Here is a 16,118-nt window from a genome sequence, read left to right as displayed (position 1 = left end):
GGTGGATCTGAAGAGGAGGTTCAACTGCTTACAGGACTCGGACAAGCACATCTCACTCTTGGTGATATTCAGCAGGCAACACAGGTGAATTTACTGTGACAGTCATTTACAGTGTGTCTTCATATAAACTGTGTTGATATGAGAACTGATCGTCATGATTTTGTATTGTGAGTTTGTGACTTAAAAATGAGTTTTTGTTTCAGATCTGTGCAAAAGCTCTAACTATTGACAAAAGCTGTCCATCAGCTCTGGCATTGCAGGTAACGTAGGTTAAAACAGTGACTGTATCTTTCCCTCTTGCCAACTAATATTTAAGTGTACTTTTCTACTTCAGCTCATTTATGCAAGATTTTTAGCTTCTCAAAACCTTGACGATTGGTAGATTGTTTCCTGGTTTTTTTTTTTTTTTTTTTTTTTTTGGTGCAGGGTCAAATAAGTTTCCATGAAGGTTACTTTGATGATGCAGAGTTAAGGTATGCTTAAGTGCACATCAACCCTTTTCCAGCGTTCTCCTTATCAGGCGGTAACTGGTAAAATTTACTGCTTGTAAGAACACTTATTACCACCTGCAAACGCTCAGAACCCTTAAAAAATACGCATTTATGGTGAGCTAATCTGATAAGAAAGTGTAATAACAAGCCAACAGTGTGTACTATTATAGATCTATGTGTGCTTTAGTTAGCTAACACTGATTGGTACCTTTCAAATTTTGAAGCAAGAGTGATTTTTTGCAGGCTTTCTGCTAAATCTCATGACATTTGTCTGTTCTCTGCACATGCAAATGTGGTGTCATGTAGTTGTTCAGTTTCCATGATGAAACGGTAGCAAACAATGCTGTTGTTTCTGTCCAGTAACAAGAGGTCACAAAGGGTGGCTGGTAAGCTTTACAAGAATTTTAGGGGTAAACAAAACAAAGGTTACATACTAGCGATGGAAAAGCAGCCAATTGCCAGATATAACTGCCTTGACAAAGCCCAAAAATCAAAGGGAGACCAGTTTATGTTATAAGCTGTTTGGAAAGGGCATAGTCAAATATAATGCTTTTAAACAAAATTTTACTTTGTTTTGTTCAACCTCTGAACCTAAAGGTGTATCATTCACATTATGAATTTTTTGATGGAGAATTTTTGATAGGCATGATGTACTGTATGCTTTAGGAAATGACAAAGTTGAGAATGACCAGCTGCCTGAAGCTGTGAATGTGCTTTACTGGTTTGAAAAGGTCCCTTACCTGTTGTGCTGAAGACTAGGGGGAACCCTGCTTTTCACCCTGACATCGGTGTGCACATATATTTTCCATACTGTTCACTATGCATTTCCTAAGTTGCTCATAAAGAGGATTTGTTTAACAGTCAAGAGCTTCTTTTGATTGTGATCATTCTCTTTATTCTTGATACTTAAATGATTGATTCAGATGTGATATTGTGAGGAGAAATTCAAATGCTATCACTCCTCTGTGTCAAAGGGATGGTGTGACATTCAACCTTATTGTTTAGTTGGCTGAATATTTATTGAAAACTTGAATTAGCCACCTGCATCTTGCAGAGAAGCAAGAAGTGTTTGTTGATCACAGTTCTTTTAAATAACCTTTGCACATGCTGTTTAATTATTTTTATCAGCAAATTTATACAAAGATGACATATTAACTATGATATGGAGTGAAAAGGTTTCTCTACAACTATGGTGTAGAATGTTTTTAAGTGGTTGTTTTAATGGATTGAAATTGAAATTAGGTTTTTGGAAGCAATAGAGAAATGTGAGGATTGTGCATTTTACCACTTTCTTCTTGGCAAGTTGTACTGGGAAATGAATGGAAATTTGAGAGCTGACAAGAAAAAATGCTTGGCAGAGTTTTTAAAGGTAAAAAAAATTGCTATTTAATAATTTTGTAACATGGTTCCCTCACTGTCCTACACTGTATCTAACCTGGTAATTCCTAATAACCCTTTAACTTCCAAGGATCAGATTGTTAATTCTCCCCTCTGGCTGCTACACATTTCAGTTACGAGAATCTGGTGTTAGATCAAGATGACAACTTCCACGTGATAAGTCTGAGTAATCTCATTACCTTTTTCCTGGATAATGTATGGATATTATGGGGAGAAGTTATGTGTTAATCACTTCTGGGGGTTGAAGGGTTAAGTAACTCTGGTAGACATCTCTATGATCCATCAAATTTTTTTGGTCGCAGGGGTTTGGTCTAAATGTAAGGATATCATCCGAGTGATATTCCCCAAGTTTCAACCTTAAGTCCACTACGATAACTTTCTTTCAAAATTTGATTCAAGATGAGAGAGGGTTTTTGGTTGTTACATAAAAAGGGAAATTCTTGTTTGTGCATAAAGTCTACCAAAGCACAGTTAAAAGAAAACATCTCACGCAGCAAATAGTAAGCTGTTCGTAAACATTTTATCACGCCTGTAAAAATCTCTGAAGGATAATAAACACAATCTCCTTAATTTTGCGCGAAAATGTACTTAAGATTGTCATTTGTGCTTGTCCTTCTTTCATAAAAAAACAGTTTTGCACCTTCAATTTCCTGTTAAAAATTAAAACATGAAAATTTCTGGCATAATTTTTTTCAGGCAGCTAAGTTGGATTCATATTACTCTCCGACATTTCTCTACTTGGGACATTACTACCGTGGAGTATTGAAAGATTTAAGGTACTGTAGTCGACACAGATTTATCATTCACACATGTTATTAGAAGTAATAACATGATTTCGAGTGCCATGTCAAAAACTTCGAAATTGCACGAGCCCATTGTGCGAGTGCAATTTGTAGTCTTTGAAATATTTACAAGTGCTTATTTACACCAAATTGCACCAGTAATCATGGCGTTACTTGTTAATAATTCACATGAAAAACGGGTTCACAGTCAAGTCGCCCGAGATTCACCTCGCCCGAAACCCGAAAGTCAAGTCGCCCGAAGAAACAAATACTAAAAAGATCTGAATTTCAGACTGTAAATAGGCAATAACGTTGAGAAATTTTTTATCACCAAAGCGCTCTTTGTTTCCGACAACACCATGAAGATTCTTAAAGCGTTGTTCGTTGTTCTTAAAGGGGTTGTTTAACCTGAAACTCCAATCTAAAATCCAAGGGATACATATCAGTTGTATAGTTTCTGTGCGGCTTACGGGTGAACTCTCGCCTTACTATGCTTTTAAGCAGCCGCTTATGGAAAAAGGTATTGACGAGTGAAAGTGTTAGGGGATAATCTTCTTGACTAGTTCTGAAAGAATATTCAACTTTTTTCCGTTTTGTTTACATTATAAGTTGAGTGATACGCATGTTTTGATTGGTTCTTATGATTTATTGGAGGACAGAAGTACAGTTGACGTCATTATTCACAGCATTTGCTTATTTATTCATTTTAAAATCAAATTGATTTCATCTTACCGTGGGTCTGTACTTTAAAAGATCACAGAAGACATCACAATGTGCTAAGAACATTAGTGCGTCTTGTGGGCCTTTTTTGTCCAAACCACTTTTTGACGTTATCTTTGATCATCACTGAACAGACCCACGGAAACCTTGTTTCTATTTGTTTTAAAATTTGATGAATATTTGTGTAGTGGTGTGTTGACAACAGTGGAGTCACATGACTGGATTTGAGCTATATTGTATGATTTGCAAAAGGATGAATTGTCGTTGATATCAGAATGATTCATTATTAATTCTTATATCACTGTTTAGCAAAGCCAGCAGATGTTATCAGAAAGCGTTTGATCTGGATCCAAGTTCCGTTGTCGCTGGAATAGCTTTAGGAGATTCTCTTATGGAAGTGGGAAATGAGGTGAATGAAATGGTTCAATCTGCCAACAAGTTGTTTCTAAATACGTAGTTTAAATGCTCTGAAAGTCAGAGTCCCTGTGAGGAGTCGCACCCTGACTTTCGGATCTCGCGCCTCGATGTTTCACTTTTGAGCCACAGAGAATACAGTAAGATAGGCCGTTACTAAGTTCATATGGGAAACGTGTCTTTTAGACAGCATCTGAATCTGTGCTCGGAACCCGAGGAACTGAAGTCAATTATTCGTTGGAACTCTAAATTTTTTTCTTTTTTTTTCCCGCGCTCGTGACGAAATAAATTCATCTTTTTTTTCCTTTCACTATGAAGCTCAGAAAGGTTACCATGCTGGTTGATTTTTCCATCTTATGCTCATGAGCAGCAAATTATATGGCACTGAATTGTCTTAGAATGAATCTTGAATCATCTTGAATGTTGAGAGTAATCTGGGGATTTTTCTGGTTTTGCTTTACCCGGTTGTGTGATTAGTCTAGAAAACTCGGACCACTTCCTGAACCAATCAGAATCAAAACTAAAACGAATCGCGACTTGCTCACTCGCATTTTCCCGCGCTTCAAGCAGTTTGCTTGTTTTTACCCACTTTGATTTCTCATTGGTTCCGCCTGATATTTTCCTTACTGTGATTGGTTGTTGTGCTTACTATAGTTTTGGTTTACGACACGCAGTCGAGAAGCGCTCTATTCGTTCAGTTTATTTCTTTACTGAATTTTGCGACTGTGTGGTTATCTTAGGTTGCTGCACTCAACTTGTACAAGAATGTTACGTCTGCATCATCGCCCGGAGAGTACGTATTCATATCTAATTTTAGTAATTCCATCTCTTCCTCTGTTTGGTTACAAATATTTTATGTTGTCAAACCATAGTAAGTAGTGGTATTTGGTCAGGAAAATCATCAAACTTTTTTGTTACAAGTTTGGTGCGGTTATGTGAACCCAACTGCGCACAACTTTTAGTAGCATACTGTTCATATCAAAACTGCTCTAGCTGATGGTGCTCTTTCTTGTTCTCTCAAGGGGTAAATGGGCGTGGCTGCGGCTCGGATTATTTCACCTGAAACAGAACGAAAGTACAGCGGCCATATCATGGTGAGTTCAGTTATCGTTATCTTGATACGATCTTTAGAGATCTATTAGACAAATTCGCAAGGAAATTGTTTTGTTTATCGTAAGGGAAACGATCGTGAAACCGGCTCAAATTCGAATTGACGATGTAGATGGAAAAATTAAGGAAAAAAAAAACATAAATAGAGAGCAACAGTTCTTTACAACTGGGCAAATGAGAACATCCTTGTTTTACATTGCATCAACCAAACAATCTCTCAGTTAGTACGTGCGCTATGCACGTGTGTTATTATATCTCTCAGCTAGTACGTGTGCTATGATTGGTTAATTTAACGGGCCGTATTTCATTGTACGCCCCTGAACCAAGAGATATAATGAATATATTACTAACGTGGTTTTTTTCGGGGTCCGTACTGTAAATTACAGAACCTCGTTTTCCGTTCGATTTATAGCCCGCGCGTTTCACGTCTGGGTCATAAATCTGAGCGGAAAAATCTCGGCCGTGACTTACAGCACGGACTTAGAACTCGTTTATTGAGAGGTATATATTGACAATTGATTTATGAATTGAACTCTGCCCTCGAATGAGTGCTGCGTTAGAAACGCTGAATACGTATGAGAGCCGCAGCGGTATTTCCGAAATGACAGTCCGAAGTTGCTCCTATTCATAGACGTTGGAATGACTGATTTACCAAGAACCCACGAAAGAGGAAAGCAAATTGGGGTGTTTTTTCATGACCTGTTTGTTTATTTTATATCCTTCAATCGGTGTGTTATCTATCGGGAAAAATATTACTTTTCTTTTCCCTGACACATTGAGACTGTCCGAAGAACAGCCACTCGCACCTGCCTCTTAGTGTGTGTTTGTTTTATTATTAGATTAAGATGATCATTAGAGCATTTTTCAGTTGATTGTCGAAAGTTATTCGGGGTCGCTTTGGTTTCGTCTTCTTCGCTATCTGATTGGTCCAGAAAAAACTCCCGCCACTTTCTCAGTCAATCAGATTAAAAACTGCAACCAATCGTGACTTGGTCACGAGTTCGCATTTTCCTGCGCTTCAGGCAGTTTGCTTGGGTTTACTATGAGTTCTCATCGGCTGCTTGAGTTACCTCCCTCTCATCTGATTGGCTCTCGTGATTACTATGGTTTTAATTTACAACACTTGATTGAAATGCGCACTAAGGTTTTCTGGTTGTTTTTTTGTTGTTCTTTTATCTTAAAGAAATCATTATTATTTGAGTTCTAAATATGAATTGTTTCTCGCATAAGTTTTCAGAGTGCCCTAAGAGCTGATCTCAAAGACAGGTAGGTGACAAGTACAATGTTGCATTCTGATTTTCATTTAGTTCCTTCTACATTTATTTTTCTTTAACCATTTAAGCCCCAAGAGTGACTAACATCTTACTTCACCTTACAATATCCCCCCTGAATGAAACATTCAAGTCACGAGATTGAAGGAAATGATCATCGACTAAAGACGCTCTTGATTGTCAAACAAATTCTCCTTTTCGGCCCCTTACGAATTGTATAGGGAACAGTGTGGAAAATATGCTTCCTGATGTTGTTTTCCTTTCTCTTTTAGGCATTGCTGGGAATGTCTGGGTGAAGCGTATATGAGTCGTGGAAGCTACATCGCGGCTATGAAGGCTTTTACAAAAGCTTCTGAGGTTTGAACTTTCCGCTCTCTATTCGTAACGCTGTAGTTACGTAAAAATAAGCTCGAGTATCTCTGCTGTATAGCCCTTTATAGAAACGCTGTTTCTTCCTACTCTATTAGATAAATGCAGAACTCAATCAGTCAGTGAACAACCAGCTAGTAAGTCGGTCAGTCTGTCCGTCTATCTGTCTGTCTGTCTGTCAGTCAGTCAGTCTATTAGTCAGTCAGTCTGTCTGTCTGTCATTCAGTCTGTCTATCTGTCTGTCAGTCGGTCTTCAATTAGTCAGTCAGTCTATCAGGCAGTCTGATTGTCTGTCACTCGGTCTTCAGTCAGTCAGTCCATCAGACGGTCGATCATTTTATTTGTACTTTTTATGGTTCAAAATAATCATGATATTTTTGAATATTCACAGCTTGACCCATCTTCGCTCTACTGCCTTTACCAGTAAGTGTACACTCTGTGTGTTTTTCATTCGCTGTCCCTTAAAATGAGAGCTGTTAATGTAATTTCGCATTTTTTTTGTTTCAATACAATTTGTGGACAGGAACTCAGTTGGAAAGGTTGAGGTCATTTGCGATAATTTTCAACTGATAATGTGCGATGAGAATGAAGTTATTCGTGAAACATGCTTCATCGCGCGTTATTTTGTAAACGATGAAATTGGATCCAGACACTAAAGATATCTGGGAATGACGACCCTTGCGCTCGGTTAGTAAGAGGTTACTTTTGTCGGCGCTCTAATCGGTTTTATGAAAATTTCTTTTAGGTTGGCGGCCATTAAACAGTTATTGTGTGTACACAGTGAAGCAATCAAGGAATATAAACTGATTCTGGAAATGCAACATGATTATGTTCCTGCAATGAAAGGCAAAGTCTCAATTTGATTTAACTGTGTTAATTTGAAAACTTCAAATTCAGTGAAACCCGAATGAAACTGACACCCAGGGAGACCCCCGGTAGTTTTCACCGCTTTATTCAGCCAGGGTGTCTTTTTAAAACAGGTTTCATGGGCTACGCATTATAAGTTGATTATATACTCCCGAGTCGAAAAGAGCTAGTAATCAAATGCTTTTCAAACTAATCGTTTAAGAAGATAGATGGATACAAGCAAATGCCAGAACAAGCGTTTTAGAAGCAAACACAATGATCTTCACCTGTTCGTGCTCTCAGTAAAAGGAAACTCCAACTGTTCGCTCACTACAGTCTTCCTGTCTCAAAAGCGCTCAGTTTTGGTCTTTGTTCTGGTTGTTTTAATTTGTAGGACTCGGTGAGACATATCTCAACCAAGCCCGATCCGCGCTGCAGCAGGATTTTAATGGGAAGGCTGTGGATTGTGTGATGGCAGCCATTCACGTTTTGGCTCGGTAAGTGAACATTATTTTCTTAATATTTGATCACTTAATCTTGCATCAGAACACCAACAGTAATTCTTAAACCGTGCCTACACTGCATGGTCATGTACTTATTTACTTATGCGTAGCTTCGTAAAAAAAAAAAAACCCGAGCAACTTTGTCATACCCTATCGTGAGTAATATACGAACAAACATCAAACGACAACCAGCGACAAAATTGTTGATAGATTACTGACGAGATCTTAATGTTTTATAATCGTATACCAGTTTTATCCCTATTACTCTTACTTTAACCCACGCTCATCTTCATTATTGTACTCTTTTTACTGTTATTGACCTCATTATTTGGGACAGAGAGGTGCTGCGTTTTTAGCTCATTGAAGACAATTTTGGAAGGGGCAGGATGTTTTTTTAATCTTAAATCGCGATCTGTTGCGTAATTTCACTTTTCCTTTTATTGGTGGAGATGTGATTTCTCGAGCATACGTCTCCTTATACACCCTAACATCAGTATCCATATTCTCCTCCATACGTTTCTTTTAGTACTGATAAGGAGAATTTGTCTAGCAATCAAAGCCTCTAAGGTTGGCGATCCTTTCCTTTAATTTCATAACCTAAATGAATGATTTAGCGGTATTACTGTGAAGAAAAATTAGATGCTGATCACTTTTAAGGGTTAAAGGGTTAACACAAACGTCTGTAGACCTATCTACTTGGCAGAAATATCGCATCTTAGTTTTATGTTTTATTTTGTAGAGCAGTGCAGTGCAAACCTGGTCTGTCATGCCTGTGGAAACTTATCGGCGACTGCTGTACCATTATTCATCCTGTGTCCAACATCTCCATTAGGTAGGACAGCAGTAAAATGCAAACTACAGATAAGGCAAGAGTAATCTGGAATTGCTTTGGTTTTTCTTTTCCTCGATCAGTGATTGGTCCAGAAAACTTGTCCCTATCCAATCAAATGGAAAACTAAAACTAATCTTGGTCACCTGCGTTTTCCCGCGCTTTAAGGAGTTTGCTTGTTTTTACTCTGAATTCTCATTTGATCCTTTTGATTTCTTTCTTTGTTCTTATTGGCTGTTCTGATAATTCCATGTTGGGAAATCAGGTTTCAGGAGTACGTGCAATTTCCATCGACTATCATATCTCGACCCACTTTGTGTGAATGGCGAGCACCCACGTTGTACATCAAACTCTTGCTTAATAGAGCGCTTTTCGATCGAGTGTTGTGAAACCAAAACCAAAGGAATAACAACGGCCTTTCAGAGGAAAGGAAAATACCTTTAAGAGCCAATGGGAACTCAGAGTAAAAACAATCAAACAGCCTAAAGCGCGGGAAAACGCGGGCGACCAAGTCGTGATTGGTTTTTAATTTTTCATCAGCTACGGTTGAGAGACTGGCGCTAGTTTTCTGGACCAATCACAGCGCGAATTAAAGCAAAAACGAAGCCAAAGTCACAAGTCAAAATCCCTTCCGCTCACTGCGATCGACAATGTTCATAGTTTTGTAAGAGTAGAATATATGGGACATCTGTGGTCGCTGTGTAAATGTGTCTGTGGTGTTTACATTGCAGAGGAACAATTCCAGATAATTTGAAGAAGCACATTCACGGAGAGCACAATGATCTGGATAAGACACAGTTACTTGCTTTGGGATCAGGGTAAGAACTGATTACATGACAATCAACGTTTTCCGGAGACACTCAAAGCCAATAAATCAAACGGAATTCAATTTAGACCACGGTTTTCGTCAATCGATGAACCTTGGGAATCCTCTATAGGTGGGCTGTTTGATATAAATAACTATTTTTCAAGCCTTCGTGTCATTATTCACCCTGACTAAGAGATTATAAACTATAATCTTTTGCCCAAACCCAATACGTACATAAAGCTTTTGTCTAATTTGAACGCGTTCTCTCGATGTTTTCACAGTCTTGATAATAATTTTTCAACGTATCATGAATGTTGTATTTTTTTTCTTTCCTGTACGTAGTGCTTATGGAAGAGCATTGAAACTGCAGCCTGACTGTGGAAGCTTGTGGGGTGACTTGGGATTCAACTGCTTTCAGCAAGCCAAGGCGGGTCTAATGGAATGTAACCTGTGATCAGGTGTTCCTTTTTTCGGGGTACGCGATATTCGGCCATGTCACACTATCGCGCTTCCCGTAAAAAAGAACGCCTGACCGCACGTCAAATAGAGTGGTGTTCAGCAGTGTCCCTTGGATAAACGTAATGCTGGCCAATTGCGAGGAGCCATACTGAGCGAGCGCTACATTACAAATCAAAGCTATTTTGGTTTGCCTTGTTATTGATCGAGGTAGTAGCATAACGTCCAACCATTTTAAGAAGCCTGAAACACTTGTACGACACTCGATTGAGAGGCTGTTTTTAAACCAATATCTATAAAGAGAAGCCTTTTATTCAAATAAATGGGAAACCCTTCGACTCCTTTTTCTTCTTCTTCTTATTTTCTATTCCCGTTTCCTAACAGATTTTGAAGGGAAATGTGAAAGAGAAGATGGCGCATAGGTCTCTGCAGGTGAGCAATTTTAAAAATGCTCCTGTAAGAAGTTATAATTTAAAAAATTTCAAGTGAAGGGAACGTTGTATGGAAAATGACTCGACCTGAGGGGAACGAAAATTCTTTTTACATAGCGGGTGGTTCGAGTGATCGATTGTACAGTAAATGTATGGCGGAAGTCAAGGGGTACTATCGATTTTGGTTCAAGTTGGCGCAAAGTTGGAGTTTTACTGAACGATAATTAAGATTAAATGCATGTAAACAACTTCGTGTGCGGGAAAAAGCGTGGGACCAAGTCGCACTTGGTTCTAGTTTGCACCTGTTTGGTTGAGAGCTTGTGTAATTGATACAGAATAATTTTCCTTCTATGTCACCCAAGTGTTTCTATTTGACTCTTCCAGGCTTTGAAGAAAGGGTTAACCTTACAGCCGTCTAACCACAAACTTTGGAATAGTTTAGGAGTAGTGGTGGCATCTAGAGGTAATGATTGCAGAGTGTGACTGGAGAAGATAAAGCTTAGAGACGAAATACTTCATGCAAGCCACAGTCGAAATGAAATCCTTATTAGTATAAATTAAAATGAATTTATCTATCAGAGCCCAGTTGCATAAGGGGCGGATAACGTCATTTAACGGTAAATCACTATCCATAGGATAGGTGGTAGCAAAACGTAATGCGCTATCCAACGGATAGAGATTTATCTACTAGATAGGGTTATCCAACCTGCGAACTACGAGGGACAGAAAAATTGTACTGACATTACCTCGTGTGCGGCTGAAGTGTTTTGGTGGGAAACGACTTAGACATTAGGGGTTCGCGGACTTGCAAAATACCTATAACACGCTAAACATTGTTATCCTTACAGAAGTCAACAATCCAGACCTCAGCCAGCATTCATTCATCATGTCGATCAAGACTGAACCAAATGTAAGTGTTTGCTTCAGTAAACGGAACCAGTTAATCCTACAAAACTCGACAAAAACTGCCTAAAGATTGAACAAGAAGTGATCATGTCCAATTGGAACTTACACTTTGTACTTGACAACGCCTCCACATTTGTCCCCTGTAACACAATAACCATTAGTAAAGAGCCTTGTTATGTAGACTCGTACTGCAATTATAAAGTCTTGGAATGTTCTAAGCAACTATTATAATAATGGTAGCCACATGCCTAAGAATTCAGTTCGTTTCGTCCTTTTTTCGACCAGTTCAATAGACCCTGTAGTTGTTAGAAAAGTATTCAAACAATTTTATGTTTTGCTTGTAGAATGTTATAGCTTGGACAAACTTAGGAGTGCTGTATCTAAAGCATGGTAAAATCGAGGTAAATCGTGATTTACATTTCTCCCTACAATATAACCCTTGAATCAAACATGAAGGTCATGAGAATAAAGGAAATGATCATCAACTGAAGAAGCTCTTGATTGAGAAACAAATTCTCCTGATCAGCATCTAAGGAACTGTCTAGAGAACAGTATGGAGAATATGCATACTGATGTTGGGACGTAGAGGGTTAAATATCACACTCACCTTAGAAATCGTAATGTAATCTGTTACGCGCTCACACATCGTAGAGGGCGTCGTGAATGTCAGGTTGAACCAAATGCTGATAAACTAAGAATGGTTGTTTTTACATACACTTGGCATTTGCCACTAGCTATTAAGGAAGCCACTGATGGAAGGAAAATTTTTTTCTTGGGTTGGCAAAGCACATACTGCAGTTAGAAATGTTTGCAAGATTGATGCTTTAAACATTGTGATTGTTTAACAATAAATATTTTTATTTTCGCGTTGTTCTTTACAGCTTGCTCATGAGGCATTCAAGAATTCTCAGGCTTTAGATCCATCGTATACCGCTGCGTGGATTGGTCAGGTAAATATAGGTATTAGATATCATTGATAATTATTATCGTCGTAATCATCATCATTATCACACTTTTAATCATGATTAACCTGTTGGTGTCAGCTGTTATCAAAGCGTACATTGGGTAAGCGAAAATAGCCATAAAATTCAGGCAAAAGTGTTGCTTCTCACACCTTATGCGCTGAATGCGGACATAAAGTTACTTTCGAAGTACGCCACCAGGGGTGTGCAGATTGAAACTAGACTACGCTGATTTGTTTAGTGAGTTATTTAACATTAGTAGCACATGAGAGGTTGCAAAGGAGTGCCAGGAAAGGATGTTTGTAGATTATAAAAGACCTCGAGAATGATGTTTTTTTCGTCTTGTCACGAGCGTGAGACATAGAAAAAAATTCAGAGTCCCCATGAGGAATCGAACCTCAGACCTTCGGATTCCGCGTTCCGGTGCTCTACCACTGAGTCACAGGGACTCCACGGTGAGCGAGGTCTGTTACAAAGTTCATATGACACGCGTCCTGCATACTGCTAGGATCAGTAATGTCGATAGCGTAATGTTTGTATAAAAGACCTATTTTTAACATGAAGGGTTTCAATAACGGCTGGTTATCAGCGTTCCACCGCGTCCTTAAAAACCTCTTATCGCCGTCGGTTTAGCCTGTCAGCAAGCTCTTGTATAATTGGGTTCTGCCTTATGGTATAGTTCACATTTAGGGAGTATTATTTTCATTCTTCAGTGTAGGGGAAGCTTCTGTTTGTTTCAGTGATGTTTGCATTGTTAAGGTAACGTTATATGTTGCAATTATTTTCCTCAATTTGAAGGCAACCATTGCTGAGATTATTGGAAATGAGGAAGCTATGGACTTGTTTCGACACACAACGGAATTGGGCTCACACGTAAGGAACACCTTACTTTATTAAAAAAAAATCACTTCAGGTCGTCACCAAAATCGAATTTAGGCTTATTACCTCCATGAAGTTTAACCAGAATGGTTTCAAAATGGATGATTTCCAAACATCAAAATGTTTTTTGTCAACGTTGTGCATCTTAAAAAACTTAGTTGCAAGTTTCTCCATCCCTAGCAATCTTGTGATCATTTGTTGCCTTTTATTCTTCAGTAGCTTTTTTTTTCTCTCATCGAAATTTTTTAAAAGTATGAAATTCTCCGTGAAGAACCTCTGAACGGCTGACGTAACTTCCACACAGTCACAGTGTTGTTTCTAAAAATATATCAACTTGAGTTTTTATTTCCTTTTAGGCTTTTATGGAGGTTGTTTTCCAATGTGTACTCCGTGCTAAATCTGTCAAAAAATTCCCTTTCTGTTTATTCTCCTTTATCGCAAAGGTGCGCAAACCTTTGAAACGTTTTTGTTTGGTAAATGACATTTTCTCTTTTCAGGTCGAAGGTAGCATTGGCTACTCTCATTGGGTCTGTTCCAGTCTCATATCAGAGAAATCGCGTGATAGTCACGTGATACTCAAAGGAAAACCAGCTGCCACTCTATCGCATCTTCATCCGGAATACAGAAAGGCTGTGCTTCAATCAGCCACTGCCCTCAGTAAATACACTGGTATTGCAATTTTTTTATGTGTAGAATTTATTGAATTCAAAAGTTTTATTTTCTTCTTGCCACGATTGTGGTGCAAAGGAAAAAATTCGGGTGTTTGAGAAAACGTTAGGAGAAAACTGCTTTCTTATAATATCTCTCAGTTAGTAAGTGCGCTCTGGTTGGTCTATTTAGCGTCTCGTATTTCCATGTCTAACCCGCCAAATTCAAAAGTTTATCTGAATCGAAATCTTTCCCTCTCTATTTGAACCCAGAAATATAATGAATATCTTACTGACTTCGTTTTCTCGCACCGTACTGCAAGTTATGGAACCTTTTCCCCCTCTCGGTTTATTGTCCGCCAGCATAGCGCGGAACAATAAACTAATAAATTTTTACCGAACGGAAAAATAATCGGTCCATAACTTACAGTACGGACCCCTTACTCGGTTAGTAAGAGGTATGTGTTCATGTTACTTTCCTAGATCGCGTAAGGGACAATGCTGGTGCCTACAATATGTACGGACTGCTGCTAGAACACCAGAAACTCTTCTTACAAGCGGAGAAAGCTTTTAAAAGGTATCCCCATGTTTCTAGTTCTGAAATTATCTTACGAGTAGCTTGGTTACATTTTTAGACAAGTTTATTCGCCCTTACATTTACTGTAATTTGTGGGTGAGGCACAATTTGGGTCAAAATGTGAGTTTGCTCTTTTTACTTATTTCACTGGAGACGGGTTAAAATTGCAGAATGCTGATGAGCTGAAGCGGGGGTATTTTTTTCATGGCGAATCGATCGCAAATCTGATCGGCTAAACTAGTGCTATCACCAATTGTTGGTTGTCAGTTAATTTGTTGTTGTTGTGTTGTTGATATTCTCAGTGCAATCGATCTTCTTCGAGAACGTGCAACGGATGATGATCAGCAACATTTAAATACTGTACTTATTAACTATGCTAGAGTGCTCTGGTAAGTTGTTTCTTTTTTTCTTTGTGAAGGAGGGGGGGTAAGGGTTAGGTTGTTGTTGAAGTTATCCTGCAATGGTTGGCACCACATCCGGGTAAGATCAACAATACTCCTACTGGCTCCGTGGAAACCTATTCTTTTGTTTTTGTTTTCCTTTTCAGTGCAATGGGACGATACAAGGAAGCTGTCGAGACTTACCAAGCAGTGAAGCCACTGACCGCATTTCATGACTTGTGCGGGCTCGCGCTATCATTATTCATGGCCGGCCAGTTAAGAGAAAGTTATCAGGGTAATCAACTAAGCCTGAAATACTCACAGACTTGTTCGTAATCATGAGATCAATTTTTGTGAAAACCTTGGAGGATAGTATCCTAATGTAATACTCAAATACATTCAACGTATTTGTATGGAAAGTAACATGATTTCTCATGCAAATTGGTGTAAATAGACACGAGTACATTTGTCAAAGACGTAAAAATTGCACGAGCCCGTAGGGCGAAATGCAACTCGCAGTCTTTGAAAAAGATTACAAGTGCCTATTACACCGAATTACAAGAGAAATCATGGTATTACTTGTTAATAATGTACATGAAAAAACATCGTAGAAAGTCACGACAAACGCAATTTGGAAAGCGTGCGCTCGCTATTTGTAATTTTCACTCGTGTTACAACTTTGCATTCGTATTACATAATGCACTCGTTTTCAGGCAATCAGAAGCGCGTAATTTTTTCTTGCACGTTATTAACGGAAAAATGTCTAGCAGCTAAATCAGAAAATTACCAAGCAAATCTTGGTCGTTAAAAGGTCAAACTTTTTCTTTTTTACCAAAAGAAGAACATTACTTTTTTCAATGTCAGCTTATGAGCAAGCTTTCCAGTTGGCTGCCACAGATGCCGACAGATCTTGCATTCTAACCGCCATGGGCATGCTGGGATACGCGCTTGATGACAAAGATGGAGCAAAAGCAATGCTTTTTAAAAGGTGAAAAAGAAGATTGGAAGAAGGAAAAGTTTTTGCTGTAAAGGAGATTCAATAACGTTGTATTTACCAAATATGATTTTAAGAGAAATTTTTGGAAAAAAAACACTCATGTTCGTCGTTTTCTCTTGCAGTTCTCAGTTGCAACCAGCTTGTGATCGCGGGCTCATGGCACTGTGTGCCTTTGGTTTGGTCAGCGGTGATGCTACATTGGCTGGAGCAGCCCTCGGTGAACTTATGAACCGAGAGAACGGTAAGTCAGGTTATGCAGAGAATAAATGGGGGGAGAGGGGAGGGGAGGGGAGAGAAAAGACATTTTAGGAACACCTCAGCGGTAGAGCAGCAGTAACCTAC

General features: G+C 38.7%; 1 protein-coding gene across 1 annotated transcript in view; it reads left to right on the top strand.

Annotated features, from left to right (window-relative positions):
• Nucleotides 1-16,118, top strand: part of LOC131775959 (tetratricopeptide repeat protein 37-like) — a 35,213-nt gene that overhangs the window by 11,518 nt on the left and 7,577 nt on the right. The window contains exons 13-40 of the mRNA XM_059092083.2: nucleotides 1-84; nucleotides 204-260; nucleotides 427-473; nucleotides 1,734-1,860; nucleotides 2,586-2,665; nucleotides 3,701-3,800; nucleotides 4,546-4,598; nucleotides 4,828-4,899; nucleotides 6,146-6,181; nucleotides 6,459-6,543; nucleotides 6,947-6,978; nucleotides 7,301-7,401; nucleotides 7,796-7,898; nucleotides 8,644-8,736; nucleotides 9,465-9,551; nucleotides 9,884-9,968; nucleotides 10,382-10,429; nucleotides 10,813-10,891; nucleotides 11,277-11,338; nucleotides 11,679-11,735; nucleotides 12,216-12,284; nucleotides 13,095-13,169; nucleotides 13,673-13,844; nucleotides 14,306-14,399; nucleotides 14,702-14,788; nucleotides 14,947-15,074; nucleotides 15,644-15,767; nucleotides 15,899-16,017. The exon at nucleotides 1-84 is cut by the window's left edge and continues 12 nt beyond it. Of these exons, the coding sequence (XP_058948066.2) occupies nucleotides 1-84; nucleotides 204-260; nucleotides 427-473; nucleotides 1,734-1,860; nucleotides 2,586-2,665; nucleotides 3,701-3,800; nucleotides 4,546-4,598; nucleotides 4,828-4,899; nucleotides 6,146-6,181; nucleotides 6,459-6,543; nucleotides 6,947-6,978; nucleotides 7,301-7,401; nucleotides 7,796-7,898; nucleotides 8,644-8,736; nucleotides 9,465-9,551; nucleotides 9,884-9,968; nucleotides 10,382-10,429; nucleotides 10,813-10,891; nucleotides 11,277-11,338; nucleotides 11,679-11,735; nucleotides 12,216-12,284; nucleotides 13,095-13,169; nucleotides 13,673-13,844; nucleotides 14,306-14,399; nucleotides 14,702-14,788; nucleotides 14,947-15,074; nucleotides 15,644-15,767; nucleotides 15,899-16,017 (2,356 nt within the window). The remainder of the gene's footprint in view (nucleotides 85-203; nucleotides 261-426; nucleotides 474-1,733; nucleotides 1,861-2,585; nucleotides 2,666-3,700; nucleotides 3,801-4,545; nucleotides 4,599-4,827; nucleotides 4,900-6,145; nucleotides 6,182-6,458; nucleotides 6,544-6,946; nucleotides 6,979-7,300; nucleotides 7,402-7,795; nucleotides 7,899-8,643; nucleotides 8,737-9,464; nucleotides 9,552-9,883; nucleotides 9,969-10,381; nucleotides 10,430-10,812; nucleotides 10,892-11,276; nucleotides 11,339-11,678; nucleotides 11,736-12,215; nucleotides 12,285-13,094; nucleotides 13,170-13,672; nucleotides 13,845-14,305; nucleotides 14,400-14,701; nucleotides 14,789-14,946; nucleotides 15,075-15,643; nucleotides 15,768-15,898; nucleotides 16,018-16,118) is intronic.

This window comes from Pocillopora verrucosa, chromosome 4, assembly GCF_036669915.1.
Source record: "Pocillopora verrucosa isolate sample1 chromosome 4, ASM3666991v2, whole genome shotgun sequence".
NCBI lineage: Eukaryota > Metazoa > Cnidaria > Anthozoa > Scleractinia > Pocilloporidae > Pocillopora > Pocillopora verrucosa.
The sequence above is the reverse complement of the archived record's forward strand: the minus strand, read 5'-3'. Positions and strand labels throughout refer to the sequence as shown.